General features: G+C 55.1%; 6 protein-coding genes across 6 annotated transcripts; 2 read left to right on the top strand and 4 right to left on the bottom strand.

Annotated features, from left to right (window-relative positions):
• Positions 1–969: 969 nt before the first annotated feature.
• COL26b_009340 (uncharacterized protein) lies at positions 970–2,133 on the bottom strand (the record flags this gene model as incomplete). Its single annotated transcript, XM_053182071.1, has 4 exons — positions 970–1,154; positions 1,207–1,562; positions 1,615–1,715; positions 1,780–2,133. 4 exons carry the CDS (start codon positions 2,131–2,133, stop codon positions 970–972), a joined length of 996 nt encoding a protein of 331 aa, XP_053033966.1.
• An 830-nt stretch (positions 2,134–2,963) lies between these two features.
• COL26b_009341 (uncharacterized protein) lies at positions 2,964–4,945 on the top strand (the record flags this gene model as incomplete). Its single annotated transcript, XM_053182072.1, has 3 exons — positions 2,964–2,999; positions 3,073–3,357; positions 3,416–4,945. 3 exons carry the CDS (start codon positions 2,964–2,966, stop codon positions 4,943–4,945), a joined length of 1,851 nt encoding a protein of 616 aa, XP_053033967.1.
• A 571-nt stretch (positions 4,946–5,516) lies between these two features.
• Positions 5,517–6,884, top strand: COL26b_009342 (uncharacterized protein; the record flags this gene model as incomplete). Its single annotated transcript, XM_053182073.1, has 5 exons — positions 5,517–5,744; positions 6,044–6,352; positions 6,408–6,536; positions 6,595–6,756; positions 6,807–6,884. 5 exons carry the CDS (start codon positions 5,517–5,519, stop codon positions 6,882–6,884), a joined length of 906 nt encoding a protein of 301 aa, XP_053033968.1.
• A 378-nt stretch (positions 6,885–7,262) lies between these two features.
• On the bottom strand, positions 7,263–8,263 carry COL26b_009343 (uncharacterized protein; the record flags this gene model as incomplete). Its single annotated transcript, XM_053182074.1, has 4 exons — positions 7,263–7,340; positions 7,406–7,773; positions 7,858–7,962; positions 8,260–8,263. The coding sequence occupies 4 exons, from the start codon at positions 8,261–8,263 to the stop codon at positions 7,263–7,265; spliced, it is 555 nt and encodes a 184-aa protein (XP_053033969.1).
• Positions 8,264–9,141: 878 nt separating this feature from the next.
• On the bottom strand, positions 9,142–10,288 carry COL26b_009344 (uncharacterized protein; the record flags this gene model as incomplete). The annotated part of the gene is made up of 4 exons (XM_053182075.1): positions 9,142–9,385; positions 9,442–9,578; positions 9,635–9,910; positions 9,998–10,288. The coding sequence occupies 4 exons, from the start codon at positions 10,286–10,288 to the stop codon at positions 9,142–9,144; spliced, it is 948 nt and encodes a 315-aa protein (XP_053033970.1).
• Positions 10,289–13,049: 2,761 nt separating this feature from the next.
• COL26b_009345 (uncharacterized protein) lies at positions 13,050–14,365 on the bottom strand (the record flags this gene model as incomplete). Its single annotated transcript, XM_053182076.1, has 5 exons — positions 13,050–13,102; positions 13,166–13,239; positions 13,298–13,515; positions 13,567–13,666; positions 14,283–14,365. The coding sequence occupies 5 exons, from the start codon at positions 14,363–14,365 to the stop codon at positions 13,050–13,052; spliced, it is 528 nt and encodes a 175-aa protein (XP_053033971.1).
• Between the last annotated feature and the right edge of the window lie 2,409 nt (positions 14,366–16,774).

Here is a 16,774-nt window from a genome sequence, read left to right on the forward strand (position 1 = left end):
GTAGCCCTCTGTTATATTAACTACACTCCCTCCCCCCCTCGCCTCCTTGCTAAGAGCAGCGTGAAATTGAGCACGACACACGGCACGGACCAAATAGTCGCTGATCCTCCAACTTACAGCAAGTCACAAGAGCGGAGCTGCCCGGTAACATTGCAAAGCTTTCAAGGTATCACGAGATTCAAGTGGACGTCTCCAAGGTTCCTGTCCGAACTTCATTCGTAAACGCGGGGTTGGGTCTCGTCGCGGAGCAACCTTCCGACCAGTGCGCATCCAGATTGCTTCCACATTGCGCTTAAGTACCCGATACCACCATGGCGCTTGGCGGCAATGGGACGACGGGTGGTGAGAGGAGCAAATTTGTCAATTTGATTGTCTCCTGCCTGAATTGGCCTCTGTTTCTGTCGCAGGAGAGTATCTGGAACTCGTTTCTCATGGGGTCATGAAGAATGTAGTGGCCGGGTGAGGTGAGAATGGCATTGACTACGACAGCGGCATTGCGGCGCGACGAAGCGACACAGCGATGGCAAAGACGCGGATGGCAACGCGGGCTGACCACGGCAACATGTCAGTCGACGATATCTGGAGTGGACTTAGTATTCGTCCTTACAGCAAGACCATGTCAAGGCAGAATGGCAAAGTAGACTGCGTCGTGTCATCCCAACAACAGCAGCAGAAATTTGGACCAGTTCCGACCACTCGACTTGAGCATGCCAAGTCTTCCGCCAATGATCACCCCAGGAGATCCTGTCGTAGATTTCCGAAGTCCAACTTGTACATTGTCATTGCAGTGGCCATTTCGTCCTCTGTGACCACTTTCTATATCTTTATTTTACACTCCTGTCAACGAGGACATTGGGTCGTTTGGCTGCAGCAATAAAGCGTGCCGAGCAACGATGTAGAAACGGCCCATTTTGTGGCGGTCTTGCTTGGAAGTATACCTCCAATGCGTTCGGCTTAACAAGTGCCTCCTTACATGAAAGGAGGAAGAGAGAAGGGGTAGCCGCCGTTCTTGATGCGGAAGACGCTGAGGAGGAAGCTGTACATGAGGAACAAAACACCGCCCCAAGCCAGCACAGCAACCTGCTGCGTCTTTGAGTCGCCAATACGAGGAACCTTGACGGTAAGAGAGATGGCACAGAAAGCCAAGACACCATCTAGTAACTGTCAGCTGCGACGCACAAGTTTGGAGACAGTTGCGAGGCTTACAAATGGCAGCCACGATCTGGGTTTCCAAGCCAAATTGGTTCTGGAAGCCACCGGCAAAGTAGCTGATACCGCCGCGGCCATCTCCGGCAACATAGGGAACCTTGCGAATGTGGTTGAACATGTGTCCGCTGGTGAAGAGAAGGATGGCAATGAGGCTGACGGCGGCCCAGAGATTGCGGTTCTGGATGATGGGCAAAATGTAAGGCGAGGCAGTGACGACGACCGTGCCCAGACCAAGAATAATGGTGATAGAAGAAATCCAGCGCATCCAGTTGATAGGACGCTTGACCGGAGGGTGAGGCCGGTCAGCCAGGTGTCGCGAGAGCCATGCGTGGACTTGATCGGCAGACTGAGGTCTACGTTGTGTGTCAGTTTATTTCTTCAGTGACGAGGATTATTCAAACCAACCCGCTGGTGAAATCGTATTGCAAAGGCTCCTGGGCAGGGACAGCGTGAGGGCCGACGGTGGGCTGGAACAGGAGGAGGACGGGAGCGGTTTGGAGGCCGAGCTGGTCGTCGTATTAGTCCATGTCTTGTCTCGGACAATGGGGCGGTGGTAAGGTGGGAACTTACCGACATGAAGACCTCACGACCGTCAGAGAAGTCCAGAGTGCCGAAAATCAAGCGGGACTCGCCCTTCTTATCGCCCTTGGTCCAGGACTTGCCGAGAAGATCCCATTCCGGCTGGAACTCTCTGCAAAGCTGGCAGCCGAAGCGAGACTCGAGAGCCGTCAGGAGGACGGCAACGGTGTAGTCGCGGGGGGTGGCGGTCAAGGACTTGTAGCTGGTGTCGGCGAGCTTGATCGGAGAGGAGGAGAGGGCCTTGGTATGGAATTCGTTGAAGCGCTCCTCGGTGGTCTTCTTAGCAGCGAGAGAACCGGCCGCCAGGAACGAGGTCGCGGCCAAGAGGGACTGGAGGAAGCGCATGGTGAGTTTCGTTGCGGGCCCAGAAGCTATTGTCGATTTCGTGAACGCTCGCGCGGGAAATTTGTGTTTGTTTCGTGGCCAATTGGCCTAGGTGATGTAGTTGAATCGGCGTACGTAACGAGTGGGTGCGCCGCGAGTGTCGTTGAGATGCGGCAAGCTGATGCAGCTTGAACTGGACAGCTCTCATCAGCGTTGCCAGCCCACAGTGGTGTGGGTCAACCTACCAGTGCTTTGCCGGGCAGGTACTCTGTAAGGTACGTACGCGCTACAGAGCAACCCCTGGACCTGAGGTGGGAACTGGGGCCCGGCTCTACCTACTGGAGTCTGGCGGTAGGACGACCGGGGAAAGTATTTGCCGCTCCGTCAAGAGTAGTCAGCCCGATACCTAAGTAGCTAAGGCAGATAACCTTACCTAAGACTCAGTGACGTCGAGACTTTTCACTGTGTGTAGCCCCTACAAGCACGGACTCAGATCGACCAGGCTGGCTACCTTACCTACACTACTGGCACAGTGGGACAACACACCTGCTTCGAGTGGGGTCACTCCATGAGGGCGAAGCTAACCCTTTTCGGCATCATGTTTACCTCTTCAGCGTCCACATCGAAAGGCACCCCCCGAACACACCGCATCATCATCGCCAATTCAACATCGACATTGCGAATCTCATCAGAAACAAGTGCGGGCACCCCTACTACTGCTTTACACTTCAGATATCAGCCCTGAGACATAAACGTCAAGGACTGATCGCGCCCTATTTCTATTTCAGAGATTATACGGACTCCGACCAGGCGACGCGCTCACGCGCTGAAGCAAAAACAAGTCCTGCAAAATGCCGTGCAAGACGAGAAATATGGACTCGGAGGAGGTAAGCTAGCTACCTGCGACGCGCGAAAAGCGCACACGTTCAAAGTTCACTCCATCCTGACTGTCGTTCGCAGAGGATGGCGGCCGCCCACGAGCTTGAGATGAAGCACGAGAAACACATCCACCAGGCACAACTGATCGCCAAGGAGGAAGACGCGCGTAGACAAAAGGTTACAAAGCAGGTGCTTCTCGCAGAAAACTCGACATTACGCGAGCAGCTCGCCGAGAAAGATGCTCAGATCAACCAATTGACCGACAAATGCGACGAGACGCGCTCCGAGCTGGACTCCTTGAAGGCCACTAGTCACGATCAACAGACCCAAATAAAGTCACAAACCCGAGAATTCGCCAATATCAAGGTTGGTCCCTGTCGCGAGCCCGCCCATCAGTAAGAAACGCCATAGCTGATGAAGACAGGCCGAGCTTGAGTCACTCAACAGTTTGTCCCAAGAGTCAACCAAGGTTCTTTCCGAGAAGCTTGCTCTTTCTCGAGAGCTCAATGCTTTAAGGCCCGAATTGGAGCATTTGCGGTCACAAGTGGCTCACCAGCAAACAGCCATCGCGGAGAAGTTGGCGTTGGAACGGGAACTCAACATGGTCGAGGTGCAATTGGCCAACGAGAAACGCGTACGGGAACAACAAGCAGCCCAAGCGGAGGGCAACAAGACAACCGAGGACGAGCTGAGTCGCAAGCTAAAGGACACCGAGAAGAAGTTGGCCGCCGAGAAGCGAGAAAAGGAACAATTGCAAAAAGAACTCGATTCTGTCGCTGCCGCTGCGCAGTCGGGCGAGGACAACAAGAAAGCGGACCAGGAGCTTAAGAAGAAGCTACAGGAGGCAGAGAAGATGCTTCTGTCCGAAAGGCGTGAGAAGGAGAGACTTCGTAAGGAGAACGAGGTGGCACTGTCGGAGGCTCAGGCACAGAACGAAATGCTAGAGCAGCGTCTTGACACCCTGAGATCAAAGCTACGGATTACTCAGGAGGAACTCAAGTCGATGCGATCCGAAGTCGTCCACACAAGTACCGTGCCTACGAAGAAGGCAGATACCGCCGCGCGGGTTGGCGGTGCCAAGGCGCAGAATGCTCGCAAGCGTCGAGTAGAAGAACTCAGCATAAGCGACATGAGCATTGGAACGCCAGAGGATGTCACACGAGGCAGGCGACAACTTAAGAAGAAGGAGCAAGCTCTTGTGGGCGAAAAATCGACATTCTCCATCACTCCTTTCTTGGCCAAAAGCAAGACTCTTACCGTTGAGGACGCGGTTGCTGAGGAGGAAGAAAACGAAGCCGATGTCAGCTACGTGCCTCTTGCACACCAGGCTCAACAGGCCGCTGCTGAGGCTGAGGCGGAGGCCCAGGCAAGTGCTGGAGAAGATGATGGGGCTGAGCCCGAAACTGCAGACTCGGCAGAAGCGGAGCCCGAAAAAACCGCCCTCGCTCCCAAAGAAACCAAGACTAAGACGAAAGCCAAAAGCAATGGAGAACCCAAGAAGGCGCGTGGCAGGCCCAAGAAGGCATTGGCTGAGGCATCCCCGAACATGCCTGTACAGGCCCCCTCCGCGAGCAATGACGTGGCCAAGTCAGGTTCTCTGCTTGACAAGGTTCTCGAGGAGCCCGAGGCCGGCGAACAAGAGAATGCAGTTCCTCCCGCGAAGACCACTGCAGCGGAGAAGAAGGCGACGGTGACGAGTACGGGTGTGCGCGAACAAGAGGTCAAGAGAAAGAAGCGCAAGCTCGCCGGCGACTCAACCACTCTTTTCGACGACGACGGTGAGGCGGAGACTGCGAATGTCAAGCGACCTGGTGGTAAAGTTGCGCCAGGAGCCGGCAAGGCCCTTGGCAAGACGCACTTGTCCTTGGTGCGTAACGCAGGCGCATTTGGCAAGAGGACATTCTCTCCACTCAAGAAAGATAGGAGAGGTGTTGGTGCTAGTTTCCTGGCGTAAGACAAGGCCGGCGATGGATGTGTCTTTATCCGAGCATGCATGAATCATATGCGGGTTGCATGGGCGGCGTTCTGGGATGGGAACTGGTGTTGGTATTGTTGGGTTTATGTAGGTACGGTATTCAGATCAAGTTGCATTTTCCTGAATGAAGAGGGCTTGAGGGCTGCAAATCTCGCCCAAAGCTTTCCATCCGATATGAATCCTCTGGGGTCTACGTGTGGTTGTGTACTTGTTGAAACTGAGACGTCGTGACAACACTGTGAAGCTCACCTAGGCTGTTTGCTACCCCTGTTTAGGTGCGACTAAAGCTTGGGCCAATCAGCATGTCGAGTCAATGGTGGATGCAGAGGCTTCACTTGAATAGGCAAACATGCTACACAACAACGACGGGCTTTGGTTGGAATACCTCCTTATACTCGGCTTTTGACCCTTCAATCCAATCGAAAGCGGTACGTGATCCTTGACGTGCCAATCTCTGAGCCATTCGCATGTGGAGCGGTACAGAGGACGGCCGTTTCCAAACAACCAGTACGCTCGTGACGTCTGCCGCCTGCGGCACACAATGACAACAATGTCCAAATCACCCGCCCGCGCTTTCATGAGAGTTTCTAGACGCCAGTCTTTTCTCATGCTTTCTACAGCTTGTGCGGAGTGCCGGAATACACTCAATGCTGGCGCCGGTCAGACGCGGGCATCTTCGTCCAACTCGAGATGGAAGATGAGGCAGGGCAAGGATATTTTCGCGCGCGAGGCCAAGGTCCAGGGCCTCAAAAGCAGGGCGGCGTTCAAGCTTCTAGAGGTTTGCACATTTTTGGGTTTGTCTTTGTGAAGATTTCCTCCGGTGAGCTGACGAGTCTGCCAGATGGATTCCAAGTACAGAATTTTCCGCAGGGGACAGACAGTGGTGGACCTGGTATGTTGCCCTTGCTCTCATGCAAAGACCCCTCAAGACCACGTAAATTGACAGTTTGACACAGGGATATGCTCCTGGGAGCTGGTCGCAGGTATGCACATATTTCATGAACTCGTGGGAGCATATGCCAAGATGTGTTGCTGTGTATCTAGGTCGCAGCCGACCGGACGAAACCCCACGGACAGGTTTTGGGAATCGACATCATCCCGGCCCAGCCACCAAAGGGTGTCTCGACGATCCAGGGTAACTTCCTCTCGCCTGACGTCCAGGAGATGGTGAAGGATTACCTCATCCGGCACAAGAAAGGCCGTCCGGCCCGGCCACCAGCCTCGACGACCTCATCCGAGGGAGAGGAGAGCATAGGCACAGACGAGTCCGCCATTATCGAGGACCAGCCGAGCTATATTGACATGGAGAGGGCGGGTTCAGAAACGCCCGACAAGTCCGAGTGTGTTGCTGAGACAACGAAGCCAAAGGATGGTCGGTTGGTTGATGTGAGTAATCGTCAACCAGGAGAAGACTTCTGCAAGGACTGACAGAGAGGTCTAGATTGTATTGAGTGACATGTCAGCACCTTGGGACCAGACCACCGGGTTTGGAGTGAACAGTCTTAGTAATCCCTATCATAGGATGATGAACACGAGCGGCATGGCCTTTCGAGATCACGCCGGTAGCATGGTTCGTGTTCGTCTGAGATCAGGCTTCACATTTCATGGGGGCTGACGAGGTGTTGCAGGACCTTTGTATGGCCGCGCTCCAATTTGCCAACGATACGCTAAAGAACGGCGGCCACTTTGTTTGCAAATTCTATCAGGGCTCCGAGGACAAGGCGCTCGAGATGAAGTTGAAAACCCTTTTTGCGAAGGTGTTCCGCGAGAAGCCCGAGTCGTCTCGTAGCGTATGTTGGACGTGTCTACTGGGTTGTGCGACGAGGCTAACGTATGTCAGGATTCGAAAGAGGCGTACTTTGTGGCTCTTAGGAGGAAAGGTGAAGTAAGACTTCAAGGGGACAATGATAGCTTGTGAAGGCGGAACGGTCGTTACACACAAGTGTAGGAGGGAGGCACACACTTTTCAAGTTCATACACACACAACATATGCCAAATGAGATCACACAAGCAGAAGGGACTGTATGATATGAAGGTGAAAAACCAGCCCCACGGCCGCCCAAGAGATGCCATTTGACGCCATGCGAAGTGTGTAGATCGTCAATTCTTTTTTGGATTCCTAACCACGCCAGTACCATGCAGAAAGTTACCTGTGAAGCACGATGAGAGACCCTCATCGGCAGTCCATAGCCGTGATAGCGTGTCCACCAATGCGACGAGAAATCGCACGACCAACCCCGAAAAGGAGCATGATGAAAGTGGTCCCGCCAGAGACCAATAGCACCATACAACCCGTTTAGACCTTGAAGCCGCGAGAGCGTCTGCGACCACGGGCACGCTCGAACTTGCGACCCTTGGACTCGACGTAGGGCTTCTGCAGAGATTGTTAGCACTCACGTATTATGGCAAAAGAAGGGGGGGGGGGGGTTGGATCCGGACCTTGTGCTTGTGGGGACCGAAGCCGAAGTGCTTGACGGCCTCGCGGGAGTTCTTGGGGCCGCGGAGGAGCAGGGTGTTGCTTCCGGTGGGGGCGCGGAGGGCAAGCTGGTCGAGGGTGATGGCCTCACCGCCGGCGGCAGCAATGCGGGCACGGGCGGTGGAGGTGAAGCGGAGGGCCGCAATGGTGACCTTGGGGACGGTCAGGAGACGGTTGTCGTCTGTGACGGTGCCAACGATGACGACGGTCTTCTTCTCGTTGCCGTTCTTGATGTTGGCGGCAACGCGGGAGAGGGAGACGGGAGGGCGGTTGATGCGCGACATGAAGAGGCGGCGCAGGATAACCTTGTTGAAGTTGGACTCCGTGCGGCCTGCGAGATTGGGAAGAAACCAAGATCAGCAATTCATGTTTGACATCCTTGGCGACGCTCGAGGCGGGGGGGAGAGAGACTCACGGGTCAGGAAGCGGTAGAGCTTCACCAAGAGCTTGAGGTAGACATTGTCGCTCTTGGGAGCCTTGCGGTGCGTGCTGCGCACGTGGTGGCGGTCGAGATCAATACCTATAAACGGGGTGAAGAGCCCATCGTCAGCCTTTTGGTTCAAGCATGCTCTGAATGAGGCGGGAAGTCCGTCATCCACAGTCCCGAGTCCCCAAGTCCCAAAGACTCCTCATCCTCTGCTCGCACTCGGCGAGGGGACAGGCGGCCATTGGGGTGGGAAAACAGGCAGGAGAGGATTTTTCTTTTCCGCGCGCCTAGTTCGCAGAATAGCAACAGCAAAGATCCCAATGAAGGGTTTTTTTTTGCGTGCACATTCCACTCGCATGTAAAGGCTTTGGAATGGGAATTCCTACGTACCCATCTTGTCGTTGGACTCCCGGAATTGGCGATCTGAGTCGATGGGTGGCCGTGGTTTGTCGTCGTCGTGTAGATGGGAAGACTGTGGAAATTTCGCAACCGGGCCAGACAGAAAGAGTGGCAGCAAACTTGTGGGCACAAAAATTTGCCCTAATGCACCGTCAGGCCGTCAGGCATCCAGTTCCTCTCTCTCTTTTTTTTTCCCACCCCGCCTTTCTTCTCTCTCGGCTTGAGTGGCAGTGGGACCGTGCACCTCAAGTGCCCACCTCAGTGGACCGTACGCTGAGTGCCCTGCAGGAGCGACCGGGGCCTGGACCCTGCAACGCTTGCTCCTGACCGACAGGCCTCGGTGTGTCGGTGTAGAGTTCGGTGAGGTCAACCGCTCGTTAAATTGCCTATGCCTAGGTACCTGCTTGCCGTATTCTTTCACATGCCACAGCACGAAGCCAGATGGAGGGACCATGTGTCTCATGAAAGAATCTCAATTCATGCCGGTGTATTCAGACGACCTGCGGTCTAGCTTGTGCGAAAACAAAGGTGGTGCTTACTTGTCCTTCCATAACGGTAGCAGCCATGAGGTCCAGCTCCCCGTGACGCCCTGGACAGTTACTGGACAACTCCCTGCCCGTCTTCTGAATACTCAAGCTAGTCTTCTTCTTGTTGTTGTTGTAATACATTATAAAAACACTGATGGATGAAATGCCGGGTTGAATGAGGCAACCCGAGCGGCAGTCTCTCTGCCCCATCGTGACTACTACACAAGCCACTGTCTAGTTGTAATCACCCCATGCTCAGTACTGAGGCTTTTTGTAAGCCGCCCGCCTGCATCTTGCGGCCGCGGCGTGTCGCTAAAGTGAAGTTGTGGTGCATGGCATCACCTTTTCAGATGTTGGCCTCCGAGTTGCCATCCGGCCTCAGCGACACCAAATAATCGCGAGAGAGCTCAAAGCTGAGCCAGCTGGATGCCATGCTTGGCGCAACCTTGAGGAGATTGGGCACGATGCCCTTGTAAAGGCCCTTGATGCCTTCGTGGGCGACGATGACCTTAATAGCATCGAAGATGCCCTTGTACTGGTAGCCCATGCCCGTCATGGTGTTGATTTGGAATCTACGACGTAGAACGTCACTGTGATAAAGTCAGCACCGCGACCGATGCACAACGCTCCAGCGGGAATAACTTACAAGGGGTAAGTACACGTCTGAGCGACAGCTCCCGAAACCGCTCCGGCGAGCAGTTTCCTGACGGCGCTGGGGTTCTTGTCACCCTCAGGAGTCAGGTATTTGCGAACCCATTCGTAGACCATAAAATTGAGGCCAACCTGAAGAACTGTTATCAATCAAGCCACCGAAAACAGCCTCTCTCATGAATACGTACGTAGGGGGCGACGCCGGCAACCGTCGGGATGATGCCACGGTAAAGCGCAGAAAAACCACCTTCCGTCTTGTACATCTTCCCCATGGTGGCCCACATACCAGGGAGCTCCTTGGGTCGGTCACCAAGCTCGGCAAAGGAGGCAGACTGGATGGAGAGGCGGGTCCGTACAATGTCGAGGGGATAGGTGAAGAAAACGGAGGTAATTCCAGCAATGCCGCCGCAGGTCAGGCGGGCAAGGGGGGACAAGTCTGCACCAGGCTGCTTCTCGAAGAAGTTCTGCTTGCGGTCAGTTGAAAGTGACATTTACATGCTCAAAGGCTGTATGCGGTATGTATGTATAACAAACAATTTGGAAGAACTCACCCTCTTGTAAAAATTGTAGCTGCCAAACTGGACAGCTGAGTACGGAACAATGCGGACGCAATTGGTCCCATTGCCTCGCATGAAGCCTCTCCAGCCTTCCTCCCGCCACATTTTGGCAAGGCCTTGACCGACAGACAGCTTGTAGGCATCGCGACCAACACTCTGGACTTGGAACAAGATTTTGAGACGTTCGAGGGGCGATACGACAGTCCGAGAAACGGCACCAGCGACACCTCCAGCGCAGAAGGCAGCCACAACGGGTTGCGAAAACGTTTCGCGGACTCGGACCATACCAGCAAGGGCAGCTGGTTCCGCTGCGGCAGGCACAGCGGTATTGCTTGGGGACTGATGGCATACTCGCGTCAGTTTCGATGCTTCCCACGCCCCCAGCCGGCTGAATACAGAGCGGCATGAGATTTAGGTGTAGAACAGAGAAGACTTACGGGCGACATAACTTCAGACTACCGGTGGTCAACAAGCAGTGCGGGTGTGCTTTTTTCTCTCTATTTGCATGCGCAAGACTGTTGGTTCAGAGCAACCACACTGCTGAACCTCTGAAGCCGCCTTTGTGCTATGACGTTGCTTGCATTTAAAGCTCTTGGGGTTGTTCTTTCGAGAGTCGTATCAAGAAGCTCTGCGACTCTGGAGCAGTGGCTGAACACAGATGGAAGGATGCTTTCAAAGAATGACCCAAAAAAATGGAGAAGGGATAACGTGAAATTTAGAGAGAGCTCGACAACGGCAACGGAGGCATAGTAAATGGGGTATCTGGGATTGAAATTCTGGTTTCAACCATTAAAGGCAGCTTCGTCGTCGGGGCGAGAGGGCGGAAGCGTGGGTGGTTTTCGAGGGTATCGCGGTTTTTTTTGGCCGAAGTTGGTCGTCGGGAAAGGCAATCTCCCATGTGCCGCGGCTATGGCGTGGATGGGTCCGACAATGATGATGACGGAAAGGCACGGGTAACAGACGGGTCGGTCGGTGCACTGCTATCAATCGTCAACCAGTGCTCGAGGAATTGCAGGTCGAGTCGGGTTGACGAGGCGGATCGTGTAGAGCGAGGGGCGCGTGGTGGGAGTCGAATACGAGAAGGACAGGTCGAACCTTGCAGAGGGAAACGTTGAGGAAGAAGTCGGGCAGATGGCGGCGCAGTCGACAGGGCAGGGACGGCGACGAGATGAGAGACTGTCAGAGGTGCGCGAGATGCAACGGAGCGGTTGAGATGTCGTGATCTTCGCGCGTAGAGACCTTTGAATGTTGCTACAGTGTTCAATGAGGGGCGGCAAAGGTCCCAAGTCAAGTTCGCGAAGGGAAATGCGGACGCGGACGCAGAGACGCAGTAGGCGCAGGCGCAGATCAAGATCCGGGCCAGATCCAATTTCAGCTTCCAGCAAGGACCTAGGTAGGTCAGTCCCGTCGTCGCCAGTGTCATAGCCTGGCACCTGGCAATTAGGTGGTCGGGCGGGTGGCAGCGGGCACCTCAGTGACAGTGACGGGACACTGAGCTTCTCAGCTTTGGGAGGAAGCCCCTCGTCGGAAGGTGTCCGTCCAGGTACCTCACCTACCTACCGGCCTCTTCCCCAGAGCTAGGTACTTAGATGCCCGGCATCACCTAAACCCCTCCAAGCTGCCTGGGCAGGCGAAGTTAGGTCCTGTACACCTAGACATCTGTAGTGGAAAGCCAGAGACGTTGCACCCCTAGAACCCAGTGTCCTTGGCTCGAAAAAGGCCGCCCTTGGGTGTGGATTTGCTCGCACACGAGATCATTCCGGGTGCGGCCTAGGTTGCGATGCTTCTGTTGCCAGTCGCCAGTGGAGTCACTGGAGTGGCCTCCGACACTCTCTCCACACAAATGACGACAAGCCGGGGGGAAATGGGGCTCTTTACAGCCACGGACGCCCGCTGCAATTCGTGACATTTCAAAATCTCAAGTCATGCTCATATGCCTCACGTGTCAAATTAGGTAAGAAACAGATGCAGCGATTCCGGCAGATGACAGGAAAGGAGAAAGAAAGACTTGGGTCATGGGGCTTAACGGTCTGCCAGCCCCGACCAGGCGGAGGAGGCAATGCCCAGAGTTTCCAGATGGGCGTTTATGGACTTGACGACTGCGATAGCCAACTGATGCTACTACCTAAGCCACACAGCACGTAGCCAGCCAGCCAGCCAGCCAGCGCCGGTCTGCAGACGCCAAATAGACTACGTAGTAATTGGACTCGGTTTGTGTTGCCGCATCATCTCATCCAGTCCCGACACTGAGGTCCGGGCATTCTCCCACCGAATGTCGGCTTCGTCCGGGTTACATCGGGGCCAACTTGCCGAAACTTCACCTCTCTCTCCTTTCCGAGCCTCCGGATCCTCCCTATCAACACTCCCAGCATCGACAAGCGCGCATGTACCATTCTCAACACTGACACCCCGCCTTGACTGCCGTCTTCCCCGCACCGAAATCTACACGTCCAAGACAGAATGGCCACCGGCCCAGCTTCGCCAAGCCCACGCGTGATCGGCATCCCTTGAAATGACCCCCACGGAAGGTAGGTGTTTGCCCGCATGAAAACATGACCCAATGCCACAACGGACCTTAATCACCCGAGGCCAAGCCCACTGGTAACATCTTCTCTTCAAGACCACGACAGACATCTCTCAAATGGCACCGCGGAACAAAGGAACTCACAAATGACAAACAGATATCTAAACCCATACAATTCTGTAAAGACCTACATTCAATTTCTCTAAAACTACGAATTGGGAAATGCTATCAAATGGCCGCCGCCGCAACCTTCGTCGTCTGAAGCTCATCGCCGAGACGGAGGTTCCGCCCATTATCACTCCGATATGACTACCAAAGTTTGAATGCTGCCTACGTCGGGCAGCTCAGCCCTCGCATTCCGGGCCCGAAGCCGAATCGGTCGAATCGAGACTAAAAAGCTCCCAGATGGTGAGGACACTTTACAGATCCAGGTTCAACAGGTGAGGGGAGAACCGGGTAAGAAAATCAGAAACTTTTGGCACAGCCGCGCACAACCCGACAAAATTTTGCCAAGTATACTTATCACTCCGCAGCGACATCCAGGTCGTCGTGAGCAGGGGGAGGGCTGTCAATGGCTGTAGTGCGTTCTCGTCAGCTTGCGGACTCCATGGCTGTCTCCTACGATTGAATACACGTACCCTTTCGGTCGTCGCCGTTGGTACCGTTCTCACGGTGGTCGCGCTCATCACGATCGTCCTTGGCATCCCGGTCACTAATACACAGCTGTCAACATCTCCATCGGGTGGGTCTGGCATCCCGGGGGTACGAACCGGCGGTCAGGACTGCGAGAGCGGTCACGAGTGTCGCGGCGTTCGCGGTCGTAGTCACGGTCGCGGTCACGACGATCGTCCTTTCTGGGGGAGTAGTCGCGGGTGCTGCGACGGGGAGAGGGAGAGCGGCCCCGGCGGGGAGAAGAGCGGCGGGGGGCACGCTCGCGGTCCCGGCCAGAGTCGAAGCGCCAGGAGGCGGAAGGAGGAGTGCGAGCCCACTGCAAACATGTCAGGATCGGACGGGTCGACCGGTTGTCGCGTCATCATACCTCGATCTTCAGGATGTCGTCGCGGCCGATGCGCTTGTTGTGCATCTCATGGTAAGCATCGTCAGCGTCGCGACGGTCCTCATACTCGACGAAGGCAAATCTGAGCAAGATTTAGTACGCAAGCATTCGGCGGAAACATGGTCAGAGGGGGGAATCAGTGACAACTTACAGTCTAGAAGAAGCCGAACGAGGAGCTGGGATGTCACAGCGGACTAGATGACCATAGCTACAGGGGAGCCAGAACGTCAGCATCTCCATACATACTCGGGATCTTGTTTTTTTTTTTTTTTTTTTTTTAAATATTTGTTCTCTCGATTTTGATCTTTTTGTTTGTTCAACGAGACAAAGGGTCGGGCGCCGGACGGGCTTGGCAGAGCCAGGCAGGTAGCCTCGTGAGTCTGTTCTCGCTGGGACGGAAGGCCGACAGACCAGGGCGGCGCGGACAACAGGCGGCGGGTTGGTCGCGCGGGCCGAGGCGAGCGAACGAGGACTTGACGACGCATCGACGGGGGCGGAGGGCGAGGGAGGCATATAGTATTGATATGCTGAGGCAGGAGCAGCGGAGGAGGACGGGAGGACGAGGAGACGAGGACGATGGGCGGGAGGGGCGAGGGAAGGAGATGAAGAATCGGAAATCTCGGAAGGCTCTCGCGTGCCGGGCAAAACAGGACGGACGGAGGCATCGACGTGGGAGTTTCTGAGTTCAGTTGACATACCGTTCGAATTCGTAGGCGAGGTCTCGGGCGCGCGTGCCGTGGCTGAAGCCAGTCACGTAGAGCGTGGTTCCACCGCGCGACATGATGAGCTGTGTTGACTGGTTACGTGGAGAGAGGAAACGACTTCAAAGGCTAGGAGAAGAGGAAGCGAGGCTCTCGAATGATGGGCAAGAGGGAGGAGAAACGACAATTGAGGGCTGATGGAGCAGCTCCGTTGACGAGATGGATGCGCGTTGGTGGTTTGTCGTGGAGTGGTGATGGTGATGATGAAGTGGTTAGAGGAGGAGAAAAGACAAGACAGGCAAACTGGAATGGGTTGGTTCGGGATCGGCCTGGCGCAACAAAAAGATTTTGGTATGGCTCCGGGGGGGAGGCCACTGGCACTGGAACGAGCTCGGGTTCCTCACGGTACCTACCTTAGGTACCTACCTCAGGTACGTGTCCGAGAAGGAGAGCCCCATACTTAAGGTAGCTTGTGACTGGCTGGAGGACGTCAGTGGTCAGTCAAGACATTACCGCGCTCGGAGCTTGGAAACAAAAGCTTACGTAACGGCGGATGCCCAGCCAGGTCACGTACCTACCTTACACTGTACCTACCTAGGTACCTAAGGTAAGGTAAGGTATGGATGGACATGGCAGAGGGTCGCGTTTCAAGGCCAACGGGCAGTTGCCGCTAGATTGGCAGCTAACGCAGGTCAGGTCAGGTTGCCTGTCTGTCCTCACTCCTCAGCGTCCTGTCCTGCCCTGCCCTGGGCTTCTCTCCTCTCTCTCTGTCTCCCAAACGGAACGACAGGAACACCCCCCGGCCCGCTCGACCACGGGTGATGTCATTGACAGCCAGCGCGCCAAATTTACTTTGGCACTTGCGGAAACAACTCCAAGGTCACCGTCTACACTCACCGAGCCCGCCCCGTCCGTTTCCCGCTTCACAGTGTTCGGCATCCCGGTCAGCAAGCCTACCTATGAATTTGCACTCCACCACCACCACCACCACCACCAACAACAACAACCTTTGCTGCACGACGTGCGTGACCAACGAATGTTTAGCAGATAGACAGACCGACAGACCGACAGACCTTCAACCGAACGAGGCCGGACATTCGACAGAGACAGCCCGGTGCGCACCGACGGATGATTCGGGCCCCAGGGTCGAGCGCGGATGCAATCTGTCTCTCCGCTTCCGGCCACACGATGCGACAGCTTGATGTCAGAGAACACTTCGTCTTTCCTGTTGCTACCTACGCGGTAGCCAATGCAGTAGGGTTTGTTCGCCTGCCGAGCTTCAATCGTCCGATCACCACATTGGAGGCGAGTTGGATGCCACCCTGAGGCTCTCCAAACCTTTTGCTCCTAGCACAGTTGAGGCGACCAGGCTTCCCACAGGCACCCCAGACTCACTTTCTCCTTCTCTTGTCTGGCATCTCCAGGGTCGTCTCCAGGGCATGCGAGACATTAATCGTCGAGGCAGTGAGTGGATAGAGACATGTGGGAGATGGTCGTCGCGCTTGTCTTCCATGTCTCAACCATCTGCGCCATCCATTCTTCCTCCCTTTCGTCTCTTCACGTGTAATTCGACGTCGACCAAGGAAACTCTTACATGGTCCAGTCGGAGGGCGTCAAGCCACCTCATTCGAGCATACTACATACTACTCGCCTGCTAAGAACATTGCCAACTGGGGTTGCCTGTATGGAGACGACCACCACACCGTCCTCATCCACTCGTTTCTCCTATGCCAGCGCCCATTTGCGCTTCGTACTGACTTCATGGAGCCCACACCTTACTCCATCCAACGTGTTCTTCTCACTCAAGTCGCCTCTGAATCCCAACACCCATGTCCACGTACACCACGCCTCCGTCCGTGGTCCTGTGTCCTCTCGCTGTTCCAACGGGATGCGCGGGATCTCGCAACTCGCAATCCCTCGGAGCAGCCTTTTGTCGTATTACTCGCACTACGCGACACTCCGTTCCCTCAAATGCCCAGACGCTTCCCGGCTTATGGCGCCCGCGAAGACGAGAAACCCCCTTCCCCCCCCCGGAAACCTCGGCCGCAGTTGATCACCCGCCGACGTCTTTGTCTGGCCATCTCAGATCATCTCGGATCGATGTCAGAGGCGGACGACCCGCGATGAGCCCGGCAGACCCGTAAATCCTTCACTTCACTGCACCGCGCTCTGAACGTTTTTTTAAACCGCCATCGTCCTCATATTTCTGCTCTTCCCACTTGACGTTTCATCCCGACTATGGTTCAATTCTGATTCGCTTTACTTGGCCCATCTCCATTGATGCTTTTTGGGACTCATCTCGTACTCGACCCGAGTCATTGGTAGCTTCTTGCAAACGTACGTCTTCCCGGTCGCGCGGGCTGAGTGACATATACTTCCCTGTCCCGAATCGCGCCGCCCTACTTCGCCGCATCGCAGTGTTACATCGACCTCGGAATAAGCGTTGTCGCACGTATACACGCCACACAATATCTCACACTCTGTTCATC

This window comes from Colletotrichum chrysophilum (assembly GCF_026319265.1).
Source record: "Colletotrichum chrysophilum strain AFK26 chromosome Unknown scaffold_89, whole genome shotgun sequence".
Taxonomy (NCBI): Eukaryota; Fungi; Ascomycota; class Sordariomycetes; order Glomerellales; family Glomerellaceae; genus Colletotrichum; species Colletotrichum chrysophilum.